General features: G+C 40.6%; 1 protein-coding gene across 1 annotated transcript in view; it reads right to left on the reverse strand.

Moving 5' to 3' along the window:
- Positions 1–1,426: 1,426 nt before the first annotated feature.
- NDUFS1 (NADH:ubiquinone oxidoreductase core subunit S1) overlaps positions 1,427–17,247 on the reverse strand; it is a 35,148-nt gene continuing 19,327 nt past the window's right edge. Inside the window, exons 14-19 of the mRNA XM_056111608.1 lie at positions 14,249–14,409; positions 7,745–7,899; positions 6,245–6,420; positions 5,155–5,289; positions 4,635–4,707; positions 1,427–1,748 (exon numbers count right to left, since the gene is read on the reverse strand). Coding sequence (XP_055967583.1) covers positions 1,657–1,748; positions 4,635–4,707; positions 5,155–5,289; positions 6,245–6,420; positions 7,745–7,899; positions 14,249–14,409 — 792 coding nt within the window. The 3' untranslated portion in view covers positions 1,427–1,656. The remainder of the gene's footprint in view (positions 1,749–4,634; positions 4,708–5,154; positions 5,290–6,244; positions 6,421–7,744; positions 7,900–14,248; positions 14,410–17,247) is intronic.

Here is a 17,247-nt window from a genome sequence, read left to right on the forward strand (position 1 = left end):
AGCCAGAAATAAATCCTGAGCGGCATTAGGCATGGCCCCTAAGCAAAACCAAAACATTTCAAAGTAGAACTGTGGATATTATTTAGCAATTTAGTTTCTTTTTTTTTCCAAGGTACACTATGTGGGGGGTGGGGTGGGTCTGTGGGGGTAGCGACAGAATGGGGGAGCACAACTGAAAAAGATATAAGCCCCATGTTCTTTATAGAATCAATCCTAATGTCCAGCGATGGATGAATGAGTAAAGAAGCTGTGACATATACATCACATTCACGATTAAGAACTATATACCACTATAATTACTATATATAACATATTACATAAATATAAGAAAGAATAAAATCTTGGAATTTGTGACATCATGGATTGTTATGGTAGAATATCAGTATGGAAAGAGAAGACAAATAAGGTATAATCTCACTTGTATGTAGGTTCTTCATTTTTTAAAATAGGGTTCACAACCAACAGTTCTCAGGGGGCTTTGGGGCACAAGGCACTTAAGTCAGGACTTCACACATACTAGATATGTGCTTTACCACTTGAGCTACGTTGCTGGCCCTATAATTCAAGTGTGTTGGACATGATACAATGACTTCTTGAAATTTAAAGGGCACTATACACAGATGTATGGGAGGTATGTTCAGGCATAATTCAAGTATCACTTGTACATACCCTTTTTTCCTATGCAGCAAGAACTAATTCTGTTGTACTGTGCGTGTAATTACTGGTCATTTTCCTTTCTCCTTAAATACAATTAAGGGTTGGAGTTCCAAGTGTTAAAAAACAAAACAACAACAACAAAAAAAACAGAGGACTCAAGGACCCAGGGACTTGGGAGTCAAAAGAACTAAGATCTGTGTCTGACATTTTTGCTACCTGGCTTTGGATAAGCTACTTAAAATCTTGGTCAAAGGCCTGGCTTGGATCCCGCTTTCATTTTTTATGTAAAACAAAATACTAGGTAATACTAGGAAAAGACAAAATACAATGGTGTATGTACAACCAGAGTACTTAGCACACTGAAAATGCTGAATTACAGTTGTCAAAGACTGATTGCTGACATGTGATTACATGTATGTAATGTATACAATCTATTTAAATCAGTGTAATATATGCTTAAATGCCCAGAAAGAGTAGAATAAAGTAGATCATCCTAATGGTGCTCTTGAAGACTAAATTTAGTAAGCTCTTGTTTCATTCATTTTATAAAGATAAATGATCTATAAAGACAAATACAAATTCTCATTTAAAGAAATTTTCTTTGAGGCTGGATAGTACAGCAGGTAGGGCATTTGCCTTGCCTGGGTTCAATCCCAGCATCCCATATGGTTCCCTGAGCACTGCCAGGAGTAATTTCTGAGTGCAGAACCCCTTGAGAATCGCCAGGTATAACCCAAAAAGAAAAAAAAAATGTAGTAATCAATGCTTTTAAACTATCAGTATACACATTTATTGAAACATTCAACAATGCTCACACAATACATACATGTGTTTGAAATCTCAAAATTCTTTGATAACTGCAGTAATTTCAAATAAGCATGGTAGGATCTTAAATAGTACATCATTGAGGTTATTTTTAAGGAGATAAACCTCTGAACAATCACTCTACATAATTGTCCATTAATTATTTGTAGCAAAACTGGGTTCCAAATAGATTTTTCAGCATATGGATGGTTCTTCTACAGCCTGGGCACCCTCTGTAACAGCTTTGACACATTTGGCCATTGTCTGTGAGGCTCTGCTAATGGAATCTGAAAGACAGCAAGAAAACGTGCATTTTGGTAATACAATTTCACAAAATAACATGGTGAAATTTCCTTGTTGGAACATAATCAAGAACAAATATAGGTACTATAAAATTTTATGCACCCATAAATAAATTACCAGTGAATTCAACCAACAGGATAAGAAGTTAAGTACTTTGTTAACTTCCCTTTTAGCTTGTACCAGCTCTCACACATGCAAGGCATGTACTGTACTGCTAAGCCACATAGCCACTATTTTTTTGCAGGGTAGGAGGGCACAGCTGGCAGAACTCAGGAGACCATATTGGGGTGAGGGGATCATACCCAAGTCAGCTGCTTGAAAATAATCCTGAGAACAACTGGGCATGCCCCCCACCCTACTCAAGCATTAAGGTCAGAAAAGGAAATATGTTACTGAAGAAAAAAATTACAAAACAGCATGTGCATTAAATCCCACTGAATCATTTATTTCATGGGTAGTTTTTTAAAAATTTTTTATTTTTTGCCTTTTGGTTGGGCTAGAGTGATAGCACAGCAGGTAGGGTGTTTGCTTGCAAGCCGCCAACATGGGCAACCCGAGTTCAATTCCTCTGCCCCTTTCAGAGAGCCCGGCAAGCTACCAAGAGTAATTCGCTCGCACAGCAAAGCCTGGCAAGCTACCAGTGACTTATTCGATATGCCAAACACAGTAATAATTGTCACATGTAGATGTTACTGGGCCCGCTAGAGCAAAATCGATGAACAACGGGAGGACAGTGACAGTGCCTTCTGGGTCACACCTGGCGATACACAGGCATTACTCCTGGCTCTGCACTCAGGAGTCACTCCTGGTGGTGCTCAGGGGACTATACAGGATGCTGGCAATCGAACCCGGGTCGGCTGAGTGCAAACACCCTACCCACTGTGCTATCACTCCAGTCCCCTGTCATGGGTAATTTTTATGCTGTGTAAACATTTCAATAAAATCATTACCAAAAAAAGTAAACGAATAATCTTTTTGTTCTGTTTGTGGGAGGAGGGATTGAGCTACATCTGACAGTACTTAAGGTTTATTCCTGCCTTTGTGCTCAGAAGTAAACCCTAGTGGTACTTGGGAAAATATGAGGTGCTGGGAATCAAACCAGAATCAACCATATTCAAGGCCAAGCGCCCTACCACATGTACTCTCTCTCTCTCTGGCCCCTGAAAAGGCTTACTGATTGTTTGTTTAAATAAATAATATATGTAGGGGAAAGGAAAAAATCAAATACAGTTATTTCTGAGTAGTGGGATCACAGAATTTTAAATTGTTCTTTTCAGCTTAGCCATATGTTCTACAATGAATATAACTTACAAAATACCTAAAAATCTTCCTTAAGAGTACTCGGATAAAAACTTCATCAAAGCACACCCATATCCCAATGCTATGTAAGCTCATCTACTGGCCCTGTTCCAAGACTCCTAATTAAATCACAAAAGAGATCCAATAGCTGCAAAACTTTACTGAATACCAGTCCCCAGCCATCAGGCCTATGGCTGGACTTTAGCACTTCACAACTGAGCTCTAAAGAGATTCCAAAATGACAAAAATTTCAGGTACACTGGGTTTTTTTGGCTGAAATCTCTGGGTGTTATCAGAGTGGTGGTGGGTGACCTCTGCCCCACCTCCCCATACTTCTAGAAATCCCGGAAGCCACACCCACGTTCCACCTCCACGTCCATGTAAGCTCACTGCCCAATGAAATATTCTAGATTCTCTGGAGCATGAGGCCACGGACATGGCCACGCAACATCTTCAAATTCTACAATACTTAGGGGCACACCAGATTGGATGGGAAGGTAACATAGGAGCCAACTAAGCTCAACTGCTAAAAACCGCCTCAACCAACAACAGCTTAGTAAACCTTCAGAAAAGAACTAATGTCCCTCTGGTGAAAAACAACAATTTTCACAAATTTTCTTTTACTTAAGTACTTTTTGATCATTCTATTAGTAATTTAGTGGTAACAAGCAATATATAGAATTATCTGGGACCCAAGATAATGGCGAAGGGAACATCACAGAGGTGCTGGAATACTGACTGTGTATGTAACAAATGCATCACAAGCAACTTCGTAAACCACAGTGTTTAAACAAAATAGGAAAAGAAATTTAATATGAAAAATGTTTTAAAACCTGAGGAAAAATAAAAGAAATCCCATAAACAAATTCCTGGGCCAGAGAGAATTCCAACAGACTGGAATGTGCTCTTCATATAAACAAGCTGGCTCTATCCCAAGATTACATATGGTCTCCTGAGCACTGCCAGGAGTAAGTCCTGAGCACAGCTGTGTGTGGTCCAAGACACAACAAACTGGATTCCTTAAAAACATTCCTAACAATTCATATCAGAAGAACTGTTTAAGAGTTTCACATTCAAATATTTGATTGTATTAGAGTTCTCAGCAGTCTTCAGTCAACTGCCACTGAGAAAATTTCTCTCAGAATTTCTACACAGAGTGACTTTATAAGCAATTTTACATAAAATCCTTTAACTACTCTTGGATTTTCAAACTATGCTTACATTTCAAAAACAAAAATTAAGAGCAAAATTTATTTATTTATTTTTGCTTTTTGGGTCACACCTGGCGAAGCACAGGGTTACTCCTGGCTCTGCACTCAGGAGTTACTCCTGGCGGTGCTCAGGGGACCATATGCGATGCTGGGAATTGAACCCAGGTTGGCCGCGTGCAAGGCAAATGCCCTACCCGCTGTGCTATCTCTCCAGCCCAAGAGCAAAATTTAAAAATGTCAATTACATAAACTCAAATAGTTGAAAATTTTCAAGGACCACTAACAGGTTGGATTTATAATTCATAATTCTCAATTATCTGACCGAATTCTTTCATATCTTCCATACTTTTAATCACTTACCTGTCATGTAGAAGTCTTTTATAGTTAGCTGAGGTGGAACAAGAGGATCAGCAAGAAGTTGCTGGTTCACTAGCTGTAAAAAAAAAAAAAAAAAAAAAAAAAAGAAGGGCTAAACAGGAGTACAGATAGCTATTCTGGTGGACACGTCACTATAAAAATTACATATATAGGTAGAAAGTGGCCAGGGATAGATACAGGGCTTTCTTCCATCTGGCCTTGCCCTCAGAATATGAAGGTTCTCCCTCAGAAAGGCTTCGAACTACAGCAAACAAACTCCTGGAGGCCACCCTCACCCCCTCCCAGAGCCCTCCCTTTCTTAGATCATTCAAAATAATTATCCAGGGGTGGAGGAAGAGGGAACTGGGGGACATGATTGGTGGAAAATGTACACTGGTAAAGGGATGGGTGTTTGAACATTTTATGACTGAAATCCATCATCAACAATGGTGTATCTCACAGTGGTTCAATAAAATAAATAAATCAGTAAGTTACACATACAAGCATTATTTTTTTTTTTTACCTTGGAGAGCTCATTTGCTTGCTGGAAATAATTAGCCCCTTCAATATCATCATATCGAACAAGATTAGGAGAGACTTCTTCCAATCTATTTCTGACTTGATCAAGAGTATCATATGGAAGAGTAAGGCCTGCAATCTGTTAAAAATCAGGTATCAGTAATCGATAAAGCTTCAGTACTCAGAAAGAAATTTCAAATTATATATAATTGGGCAAAACAATGCAATACTACTTTTTAAAATGAACTTGTGTTCTTAAGCATGTATATACATAAATACATACATACAGAAACGGAATTGTCAAAAATAATTCATAAATATACATTAGTCATCATTAAAAAAACAGACTGATAGTGGCTGGGAATATGGCTCGGCAGCAAAAATGCACTTTCCCTGCATGCCTGAGACCTGATTTCAACTGCCAGCAAACATATACATATATACCTAAATAAACAAATGAGATAGACAACTCAGGGAGACAGTGCCCCAGGTTTGATAGTTTGATCCCTATTTTCCAGCACCATGAGGTCACCATAGCAATACCAGGGTTAACTCTCAAGCACTAAGGGGACAAAAAGGACTGATTATGAAATAAATGATTAAGGAGAAAATGCTATACTGTACCTAAACATTTCTGCTAACCTACCACTGGTAGTATACAAAATCAGCAGACAATTATATCTAATTACTTTATACCTCACTATGCTTCATTTTATGGAAAAGTGAAAAAAAGTATTTTGGGGGGCTGGAGTGACAGCACAGCGGGTAGGGCGTTTGCCTTGCACGCAGCCGACCCGGGTTCGATCCCTGGCATCCCATATGGTCCCCCAAGCATCGCCAGGAGTAATTTCTGAATGCAAAGCCAGGAGTAACCCCTGAGCATTGCTGGGTGTGACCCAAAAAGCAAAAAAAAAAAAAAAAAAAAACCCACCGTATTTTTGGGTACAAAAATCAAAAATAAAAATTTCAAATTCCTGTTTTCCTTACATTATTCAAACATCTCTGCCTTTCAGGCTTGAACTTTTCTTTACGGTGAAAAATCAATCAAGCCAATGTATCAACATCCTTTTAGCAGCCTCACTAAGAACAAATACCTCAGATAGGGCTCTTATAATTTTCCAGTCTTCTCTTGCCAAGCCAGGAGGCGTCACTGCTACTTTAGTTTGCTGGGCTCGGCCCTCGGTATTGACATAAGTAGCCGATTTCTCTGTGTAAGCAGCTCCTGGGAGAATAACATCAGCTATTGGAGCTCCCACATCACCATGATGTCCTAATGAGAGGAAAAATACATTTTAGTAAAAAGTGATTCATATATGCAAATATAGTAATCATCCATCTTAAATTGCTTTTCTGTCTTTGGGCTACACCTAGAGATGCCCAAGGCCTATTTCTGGTTCAGTGCTAGGGGAAACACACGGTGCCAGGAAATCAAACCCAGAAGTAGCACGTGCTCCAACCCTTGGAAGTATCCCCTGACTCTTATATCCCATATGGTCCGAGTGCAGATCCAGCAGTGAGCTCTCAGCAAGGCTGGGTGTAGCCCTTACTCTACTCCCAAATAAAATAAATATACATATGTGTGTATGTGTGCACGCGCGCGCGCGCACACACACACACACACACACACACTTTAAAAAATAAACTAATACAATCCCCTGGGCAATGCCAAGAGTAAGGCCCCATTACACTCTCCAAAGTAATGATGAAATATTTGGATTAAAAAATTAAAGCTTATTTTGCTCAGAACTACCTTTCCCCAAAAAATTACTGTTAAAGCAAGCATTTTGGGGGTTGGGGGGGTTCTGTTTTGCTCGATCACACCCAGTGTTCCTCAGAAGCTACTTCTGACTCTACTGAGAGGTAGATTCTATTGGTCCTCAGGGGATGACCATGCAAAACATGTACTCAGCCACCTGAGTTATTTCTCTGGCCCCAATTTATAAAAACTGGGGAGGGGGGAGGCAAAAACACAAATATGCAGATGATCACACACACACTATAGTGGTCCACTAGGTTTATTATTTCTCTTGATAATTATAGTATGGAAATTGCAGATGTACACTAATGAAATTTAGTAGGCTGAAATGGTAGCGTGAAAAGTAAACAGACTAGATTCAAAAGGAAAAAAATGGAAAAGTATAGAAAATAGTACACTGAAAATTAGTAACTCAATAACAGAATTATCTTTGTCTGGGGGCCACAACAGTGGTGCTCAGGGATATCTGGTGCCAAGATCGAAAACAGGCTGGCTGCATGAAAGGCAAGTGCTTTACCCTTGCAGTATTTCTCCAACTCCCCCCCCCCCCCCGCCTTTTTTTTGGGCCACACCAGGTAGGGCTCAGTGGCTACTCCTGGCTTTGTGTTCAGGAATCACTCCTGGCAGGCTCAAAGGTCCATCTGGGATGCCCAAGATCAAATGTGGGCTGGACTCAAAAGTAAGCAGTTCACCTGCTACACTATCTCTGCAGTCCCAACATGATTTGATTTTTTATAAGGCTGGTATGCATATGTAAAATACACTGCCTCCTAACTGCCATACAGTTTTTAATATACACAATGTTCTATTCTTATCCTGAGTCACAGGTACTACTTACCTTGATAAATAATGAAACAATCCTTTGGCAAATCCTGTCGAGTGATACAGCCTCCATCTGCTCCCAGCAAAAATAGCACTTTGGGAGGGTTCTTCCGAATAGCTTCCACCCCAGGTTTATAGCCAAGATCCAAAGCAGCTACCTGGCTTGCAATCCTATAAAACAAATATTAATTTTTAATCAAGTTGCAGTGTTTTCATTATAAAAAAATTAGTCTCGTTTCCATTCCATGCTGCCAGAGACCTTCTCTTACCCTTTTCAGCATTATTAACTTAATTGTGGTGCTGTTTTTCCATTTTGTTTTCGGCCATAGCCGGTAGTGCTCAGGGCTTACTCCTGGCTCTGCACTCAGGGATTACTCCTACCAGGACACATGGGACCATGTGGAATTCTGGGTATGGAATCTGGGTGAGCCACGGGCAAATCAGTGCCCTGCTCTCTATACAATCTCTCTGGCACCATCCTTGGCCTTTAAAAAAAAAAAGCCATTTAAAGTATGTACCAAGGACCAGAGAGATAGTTCAACAGGCTGGAGGAGTACAAGCTTTGTTAGATATACAGAAGGTTTAAAAAAAAAAAAAAAAAAAGAGTGCCAGAGATAGTACAGAGGTAAGGCACCTGCCCTACACATGGCCAATCTAGTTAGATCAAACCAGGAAACCAGGCCTCTACATGCACTGCTACAGATAACTACTAAGCAAAGCCAGAAATAATACCTGAGTACTAGAGGATATGACCCAACCCTCCCACCCTCCCTCCAAACTTCAGGTGCTCAGAGGAGGGGAAAAAACACCTTATAAATACAGTCAAAAAAGGCAAAAGAGAATGAAAGAAGCCCAGGTGGCTCAGCGGTAAGTACTTGCTTTGCAAGTGTGAAGTAGTGACTTTAATCCAGGCCCTGTCCCACTTACACTGATGTTCAATTGTAGCAGAGCTGTATGTTTTGGCCTGGGAGGGCCCAGGCCAAAAACCAAGTATGTCATATCTCAGGCTATTACAACAAAATGGGAAGGAAAAGGTAATAAATTGTTTTGGATCACACCCGAAAGTACTCAGGGATTCCTTCCAGCAGTGCATTGTTCATGGAACCAAACAATGTCAGGAATTAAATTCCAATTGACAACTAGGCCCTCTTGAACCTGGCACACAGGGGTCTCCAAGTACTCTATTGGTAATCCCCTGGCCACCACCTCGTCTCACTCAAACACAAGTCCCTGAGGATCACCAGACATAATGGGGACATGGAAGAACACACCCACACTGACTGAATCATGACAGCAGCTTGGAAAGAACTTCTGGGAAAACAACTATACAATACACCTCAGTAAGATTTTCAAGTAATAGTCCTCATTAGTGATGCTCACTGAAGTAAGATCACTAGAAAAAAAACAACAAAGGAAAGAGAAAAAGCCTGAGAAAATCCAGGTCACAGAATACAGTACAGAGGAGGGGGTTATGATTATGGGAAAAGTTGACAAGCCAATGAACTTGAAAATAAATGCATATGTACCATAGTTTCTTTATCCAGTCATGTGTTCACGGGCATCTGGGTTGTTTCCATATTTTTGCTATTGTCTACAGTGCTGCAATGAACACGGGAGTGCAGATGTCTTTTGCACTGTGCTTTTGGCAAATATAAATAATAAAATACTACTTGGCTCTAAGAAAAGATAAAGTCATGGAATTTGCTCTAACGGGGATAGATCTGGAGAGTATCATGTTGAGTGTAAAATAAGTCATAGGGAGAGGAACACACTCAAAATGATCTCTCATATATAGGATATAGAGAGACTTCATAGGGCAATATCAAATGTCCAACTGCAACAGAAACAAAGAGCAGGAGAACTGGTCTTTAGTAGGAAGCTTGCCACTGGGACAGGGACTGGGAAGATAAGGGTTATACTGGTAGCGGACACTGGTGAAGGGACTGCTGCTGGAACAATATGCACCTGAAACACTCAAAAATATCTGTTATTCACAGTGGTGATTCAATTAAAAAAGTAGTGATAAGCACCTCCAAAGGATCAGCAAAAAATATATATTATATATATGTAAATAATGGGGGTGGGAGCAGAGACAGAGCATAAGGGTACGGTGCTTGCCTTGCATATATGTGCCCAGCCTGGGTTCAATTCCTGGCATTGCATATAGTCCCATAAGCATCACCAGAAGTGACTCCAAAGCATAGGGCCAGGAATAGCCCCTGAGGAGCAACAGGTGCAGCCAAATCCCCCCACCCCCGATGTAAGCAATATAACCCCACAAAACAAAATGTAAGAGATATATGAGACATCATCAGAAGGAACATTCACAAAGGGGTTCCAGAGGGAGAGACAGAGAAAAGAGGCAGACATCTTCTCTGAAGAAATAACAGACTAGGACATCTACAAGCTGAAAAAAGAGAGTTAGGGCTCTTTGGGGTAGGGAGAAAGCTCAAAGGGCTAAGCACATGGTCTGCATGCAGGAGGTCTGGGTTAGATCCCTAGCACTGCATGGCTCCTGGGCATACTGGCACCAATTCCTGAGCAACAGGCTGGAAGTAACTCAAGCACCACCACGATGGCCCAGAAAAACATCCCCACCAAAAAATTAAGACACCCGGATCCAGGAAGTTCAATGGGTTCGAAACAAAATAAATCCAAACAGAGAAATAAGAAGACACATTATAATTAAAATGACTAAAGTAGAAAATTGAAAATCCTAAAAACAGAAAGTGAAAATCAGTCACATAAGGGAACCCTCCTAATACTATGTGCAGCTGTCTCCACAGAAACTACAGGCCAGAAGGTATGGCCACAATCTGTACCAAGAACCAAAGAGAAAATATTTCCAGCCAAGAATATGCTATACAGCTAGTTACCACTCAGTTTTTTTTCTTTTCTTTTGTTTTGGGGCCACACTTGATGGTGTTCAGGGCTCACTCCTGGCTCTGCAATCAGGAGCCACTCCTGGCAGTGCTTGGGGGACCATATGGGTTGCTGGGCATCAAACCCAGTCAGAGTGTGCAAGGCAAGTGCCCTTCCTGCTGTACTACTGCTTGGGCCCTCACTCAGCTTTGAAGGAATAAAACAGAGCTTTTTAGACAGTATCTAAAGTAATTCATTATCTCCAAAATGGGCCTCAAAAGAATGCTCAAGAAATAGATATCTATAAAGGGAAAAGAGGGGCCAGAGAGGAAGTACAGCAGTTAAGAGTTGTATGCTGTGGCTGGAGTGATAGTACAGTGGGTAGGGTGTTTGCCTTGCGTGCAGCCAACCTGGGTTTGATTCTCAGCATCACATATGGTCTCCTGAGCACTGCCAGGAGTAATTCCTGAGTGCAGAGCCAGGAGTAACCCCTGAGCATGGTCAGATGTGACCCAAAAAAAAGAGTTGTACACTTGGGGCTAAAGCAATAGTACAGAGGGTAGGGCATTTGCATTGCAAGCAGCCGACTCAGGTTTGATCTTTGGCATCCTATATGGTTCCTGAGAACTGCCAGAAGTAATTTCTGAGTGCAGAATCAGAAGTAACCTCTGAACATTATCGGTTATGACCCAAAAAGGAAAAAAAAAAAGAAGTTGTACCCTGCTTACAGTCAACCAGAGTTCAGTCTTTAGCACCAATATGCCCTGACCCACCACCAAGAGCCCAGGAGATCACTGAGAACAGAGCCAGGAATAAGGTCTGAGCACAGCTAGGTGTGGCCAAACTCCCCACCTGCTAAAAACAAACTAAAGAAACCTCCACCTGGAAATACTAAGATACTTAAAAGAGCAAGGAAGATAAATCAAAGGGCAGCAGTGTGTGCTCTGCATGCAGAAATCTTAGATCCCTGGCACCATGTGGTACCTGAGCACCTTTAAGAGTAGTGCTTCAGTACCACAGAAATAGTACGGATGGTAAGACACTTACCTTGCATTCAGCTGACCTGGGCTAGTTCCCAGGTACTACATAGTACCCTGAGCACAAAGCCGTAGTACCCTGAGCACAAAGCCAGGAGTGAACCCTAAATATACCCAGATGTACCGCCCCCTCCTCACCACCCCCAACACACATACACACACAAAAAAACACACATAGTAGCTCCCAAGCACCTTAATGTGTGATCCACAACAAACATACATTGTGGAAGAGAGGCTGGAAAGAGAGTACATTGAGTAAGATGCTTGCCAAGCATGCTACCAATGCTGACTCAATTCCTGGAACCACTTGGTTCTCTGAACCCCGCCAAGACTGATACCCAACTGAAAATGCAGGAATAAACACCAAGCACAGCTGGGAGTAATCACTACCACGCCTCCAAAAATGTATAAGATTCTCTCCTTATCTCAATTCTGTTAAGATTATAGAGAATTTTAAATTGCAGATGTCATTTTCGGGTCTAACATTTATGTTTGAGTATTTTAAATCACCTATAGCTGTTGAGATTTTATTAATACTTCTCTATTCGCATATTTTCCATTCTGTTCAGTGTCTGTGAAATTCAAAAACTCATTCATAAATATAAAGTTGCTATAAGCTTAAGGCGTTTGCTCTGCACACAGTCAACCTGGTTTTGATCCCCTGCAATGCATATGGTCCCCTAAGCCCTGCCAGGAGTGACCCCTGAGTAAGCCCTGAACACCACTGGGTATGGCCCCCAAACAAAAGCAAACTGGGAGTATGCACGGAGTCAGATATATTATCTTGCTCATGCCAAGAGTTTCAGATTTAGAATTCTACCCTAACAAATCATTGAAGTTCAAAGGGATCAGTACATGTAGCATCAATTTGCAAGTTCACAAGAAGGAAACGGCTAAAAAATTATAGTTCAGGGGCTAAAGCTCATTTCCTGCTGACACTGATTTAAAATCCCTGGCACCCCACATGGTGCCTTGAACACTGCCAGGCATAAATCCTAAACATAGAGCCAGGAACAGTCTCTGAACACTGCTGTCGCACCAAAATTAAAAACAAACAAAATCAAGTACACAACCCTTTAGGGTTGTGTTGAGGAGACAGTACGGGGTTAGCACAGAGTGCAAAAAGTGTACTCTGACCCCAGTCTGATACCCAGCCACATAGCCCCTCATCAGAGCATTACTGGATTTGGTCTGAGAGGTTCATGGGCTCCCTGAGATTATCACTCGGGGGACTTCCCCACCAAAAAGTGAATATCTAATCCACAGGAGAAAAGAAAAAATTAGTATTTAATAATAAGTGATAAAACAAAAAGACATACACATACAACACAATTATAACTATTTAAAAATATTGGAACTAGACAGACAGTATAGTGGGTACAGTGCTTGCCTTGTATTCAGCAGATGGGGTTGAATATATAGTCCGCCCCAAACCCTATCAGGAGGGATACCTGAGTGCAGGGTCAGGAGTAAGGACTGAGCACCACTGGATGTGGCTCAAAAAAAATTAACAGAAGGAAAAAAAAAGAAAAAAATGTACCAGAGAGTATTAATAATTATCTGCAAACTGTAGAAAAAAGGATAATTTCCATTTGCACAAACCTTCATCTTTCCAACCTTTCTAACCATTTTTTTTTGGGGGGGGGGGGTCACACCTGGCGATGCACAGGGGTTACTCCTGGCTCTGCACTCAGGAATCACTCCTGGCGGTGCTCGGGGGACCATATGGGAAGCCGGGGATCAAACCCGGGTCGACTGCGAGCAAGGCAAACACCCTACCTGCTGTAGGCTCCAGCGCCCCAACTTTTCTAACTTAAACTTGCGTTATAGTCAGGAAAAAAAACTTTACTTCAAATGATTGTGACAGCTTTCATTTTTATCATTTAATCAAAGTCAGACAATTGCAATTTCCCCCCTCCCTAGTTTTTGGGTCAGGTTGGAGCGACAGCACAGCGGGTAGGGTGTTTGTCTTGCATGCAGCCAACCCGGGTTCGATCCCTCCATCCCTCTCGGAGATCCCGGCAAGGTACAGAGAGTATCCTGCCCGCACAGCAGAGCCTGGTAAGCTACCTGTGGCGTAGTTGCCATGCCAAAACTAGTAACAAGTCTCACGATAGAGACGTTACCATTGCCCACTCAAGCAAAATCGATGAACAATGAGAGGACAGTGCTACAGTGCAGTTTTTGGGTCACACTCAGGAGTTAATCCTGCCTCTATCCTCAGGAATCACTCCTGGCTCCTGGTGGTACTAAGGAGACCATACAGGATACCAAGACCACATGCAAGGCAAGTGCTTTACTTGTACTATCTCTCTGACCCAACAATTGCAATTTTAAAACCAAAGTACAGAAATATATCATTTTCAATTTACACGTTAGGGATCAAATCCAGGCTTCAATAAGCATGTACCCCACCACTGAACTACATCCCTGCTCCTATTTAAGATATTTTTATTATTTTGAGTTCTTCCCACATAGAAAGTAAATATTTCTACTTTACAGCATAATGTTGCTAAAATTAAGCCATCTGAAATCTAGTTATCAAAATTTTAGGGTAAATCTAACTGGAACATACAAAATTACTAGAACTTTATGGCATATAAAACACTTATGCAACATACCTATGAAGGATATTCATAACTTTCCAATCACCAGCAGCACCACTACTTATCCGGATTTTTTGAGCAATGCTGGAAACAGCTGCAAGAATTGCTGCCCCATCATTTCTTTGCAGTGCAGAACTGCCTAAAACCACCATTGGTTTTTTGGCAGCCTTTAGGACCTGTTCAATTTTTTAAAAATAGTTTGATTAAAAATTACAACATAAACCTTAAAAATGTTATCACAATATCTTATCCCAAGTTTTAGTTCTTTGATGTTACTTTATAGATTTAATTTAATACAACCAAATTTAATCATTAACTTGACAGTACTATGATGATACAGCTAAACAAGTGTCAGATGAAAGATTTTCTAGAATTAAACACTGGGAGTGAAAAACCATAGCTCTAAGTCAAAAGGATTATAGATAGTTCTTAGAAAAATTGCTGAACTATCAGTATAGAGATAACATCACTTTATGTGTTCTATCTACTCACCATATTCCACACAAGGAGATAACAATTGCTAGGTCACAATAAAGACTACTTAAAAACTTTATGCGCGGTCCTTATCTATTTTTCAGGTTTTGGGGTCTCACTAGTGCTCAGGACTTATACCTGACTATGCTTGGGAGACAATTATGCGGTGCCAGGGATGAGTGCAACCCAAGAGCAAATGAAATGATAGAATGGAGAAAAGAAAAATAAGGAATCAGTTATAGACTACACTAACACAATGTCAGTCCACTGTCTGTATTATTCTTCAGTAGCTACCCCCAATGAAAGGATCAGCAAGAGAAATATGGTTAGACACTAAAGTAGACACATTTAACCACAAGATAAATTCCCCAAGAAAATAAGAAGAGTCAGAGTTGGAGGTATTTATCAGACTCCAAGAAAACATTGCCTCTAATCCACCAAGTTTCTCACTTCAAATGGGGGGGAAAAAAAGGAGCTTAAAGTACTCTACTATGAGATAACTTGAAAGACTGGAATGCATGGTTAACAGCCCAGAATTTGATCTTGGGTGTGGCATGGCTCCTGAAGCACCTCAAGACTAACCTTTATGGCTCTCAAGCACTGCTGAGAGCAACAGTCAATCTCTGGATCCTGCCACTGAACCATCTGGCCTGCACTGCCCCATTGATTATCAGAAAGAATGGCCACTGGGCCTGAGCTCTTTGGATGAAGTCAAAAATAAAATAATATATAGGTTCAGAAAAGTGCCATAATAGTATTATAAAATAGACCTTCCTCACTGAGTCAGAAAATATTAGAAAAGTAACAAATCAACACATCATTCCAGAAACAGTAAATAAAGAAGAAAAAACCCCACAGAAACACAAGATGAGAAAGTCAAGCTACAGAAATTACATGGAAAAAAAACTGAATTACATGAAAAAATTACATGAAAAAAACTGAAAGCTAACAAAAAAGAGAATGAAGATAATAGAAAAGGTAGAGATCTATTATCTTCATTAATAAATGGCTCTGTGGGCCAGTGAATCCCTTTTATAACATGCAGTATTCTCTCTCCACATATAACAAGAAAAAAACAAACCAAAAAACAAAATAGCAAATTCTATAATGAATAAAATCTTCCTAAAGAATACTAGTTCTGGGGCCAACAGATGATGTAAAGAAGGACACTTTGTAGTAAATGACTTGAAAACTTTGTTTTTGTTTTGGGCTGTTTTGTTTTGGGGCCACACATGACAGTGCTCAGGGGTTATTTCTGGCTCTACACTCAGGAATTACGTGTGGTAGGCTCAGAGAACGTTTGGGGGTGCCAGAGATAGAACCCGGGTCAGCCACATGCAAAGTAAATGCTCTACCTGCTGTACTATTGCTCCAGTTCCACACTTTTTTTCTTAATATGGATCAATACAGCACTGCTGGGAGGCCTGGGGGTCACTCCCAGTAATATGGGCTTGATGTGCTGGCGGTCACCAGGGTTATTTCAGTAGTTAGTTTAATCACTCTAACCCTAAAGGGAGAACTTTGCACTTAACCTTCAGAATGAAATATATATCCATTTTAAAAGAAACATAACAGAACCATACATGTTAAGACATTCAGCACTATGGTGATGGGTATGGTTATACTGTATCCCTAAAATATAAATTATCAAAAAAAAAAAAAAAAACTTAAACATGCTCTAAAGTGTGTGTGTGTGGGGGGAACCCCAACTGTGTTAACTTCCCTTCACCTCTACCCCCAGACACATGCTCTTTGAAATCATTAAATTTCAGGAATAATAAATCATAAAGCATCAAAGAAAATGCACGAGAAAAATCAGGACACTGGAAAATGAGAATGACTATAGGCTTCTCTGCAGCAGCTAAACAGTATCTATAATGTTAAATGGAAAAGGTGACCCTAGAATTTTATATCCTGTTACCAGTCTACTGAGGGGAAAAAAAGGTATTTTTTTAACGCATTCTTAAGCAAGTAAGAATCCAAATAAAGCAGTGATAAATCTCTTTTGAAAAAAAATAAAATAGGGGCTAGAGAGATAGTATAGCAAGTAGGGTGCTTGACTTGCAGTGGCTAACCCTGGTTCAATTCCCAGCAACCCATCTGATCCCCCAACCACCACTTATTCCTGAGTGCAGAGCCAGGAGTAAATCGAAGCATAGCTGGGCATAGCTCCAAAATAAATCAAAACAAAAACCCCTGTAAAAACCTAGATAAAACAATGAAATAAATATAAATTAAAACTCAGTCATGAAAATACCAAGTAAACGGAGTGGTGAAAATTTCCTCCAGGATTAATCTCTTCTAGTAAAGAAAACTTTAACCCTACATCCCCACCCTCAAAGGATAAGATTTGGGACTGCAGACAGTACAGAGGTTAGCATGCCTAGCATGCACCTGCCTCAAGCTCAATTCCTGGCACCAGAGTCTCAATGAGTCCTTGGGTCTACACATTTACCATCTCTCCCATTGGCTAACTATCACCAGGAAGACCCCTGGGAGTCCAAGCAATACTTGGGAGGCCACCTCACACACACACAACA

The sequence above is a fragment of the Sorex fumeus genome, unplaced genomic scaffold, assembly GCF_029834395.1.
Source record: "Sorex fumeus unplaced genomic scaffold, SorFum_2.1 ptg000014l, whole genome shotgun sequence".
In the NCBI taxonomy this organism is placed as follows: Eukaryota; Metazoa; Chordata; class Mammalia; order Eulipotyphla; family Soricidae; genus Sorex; species Sorex fumeus.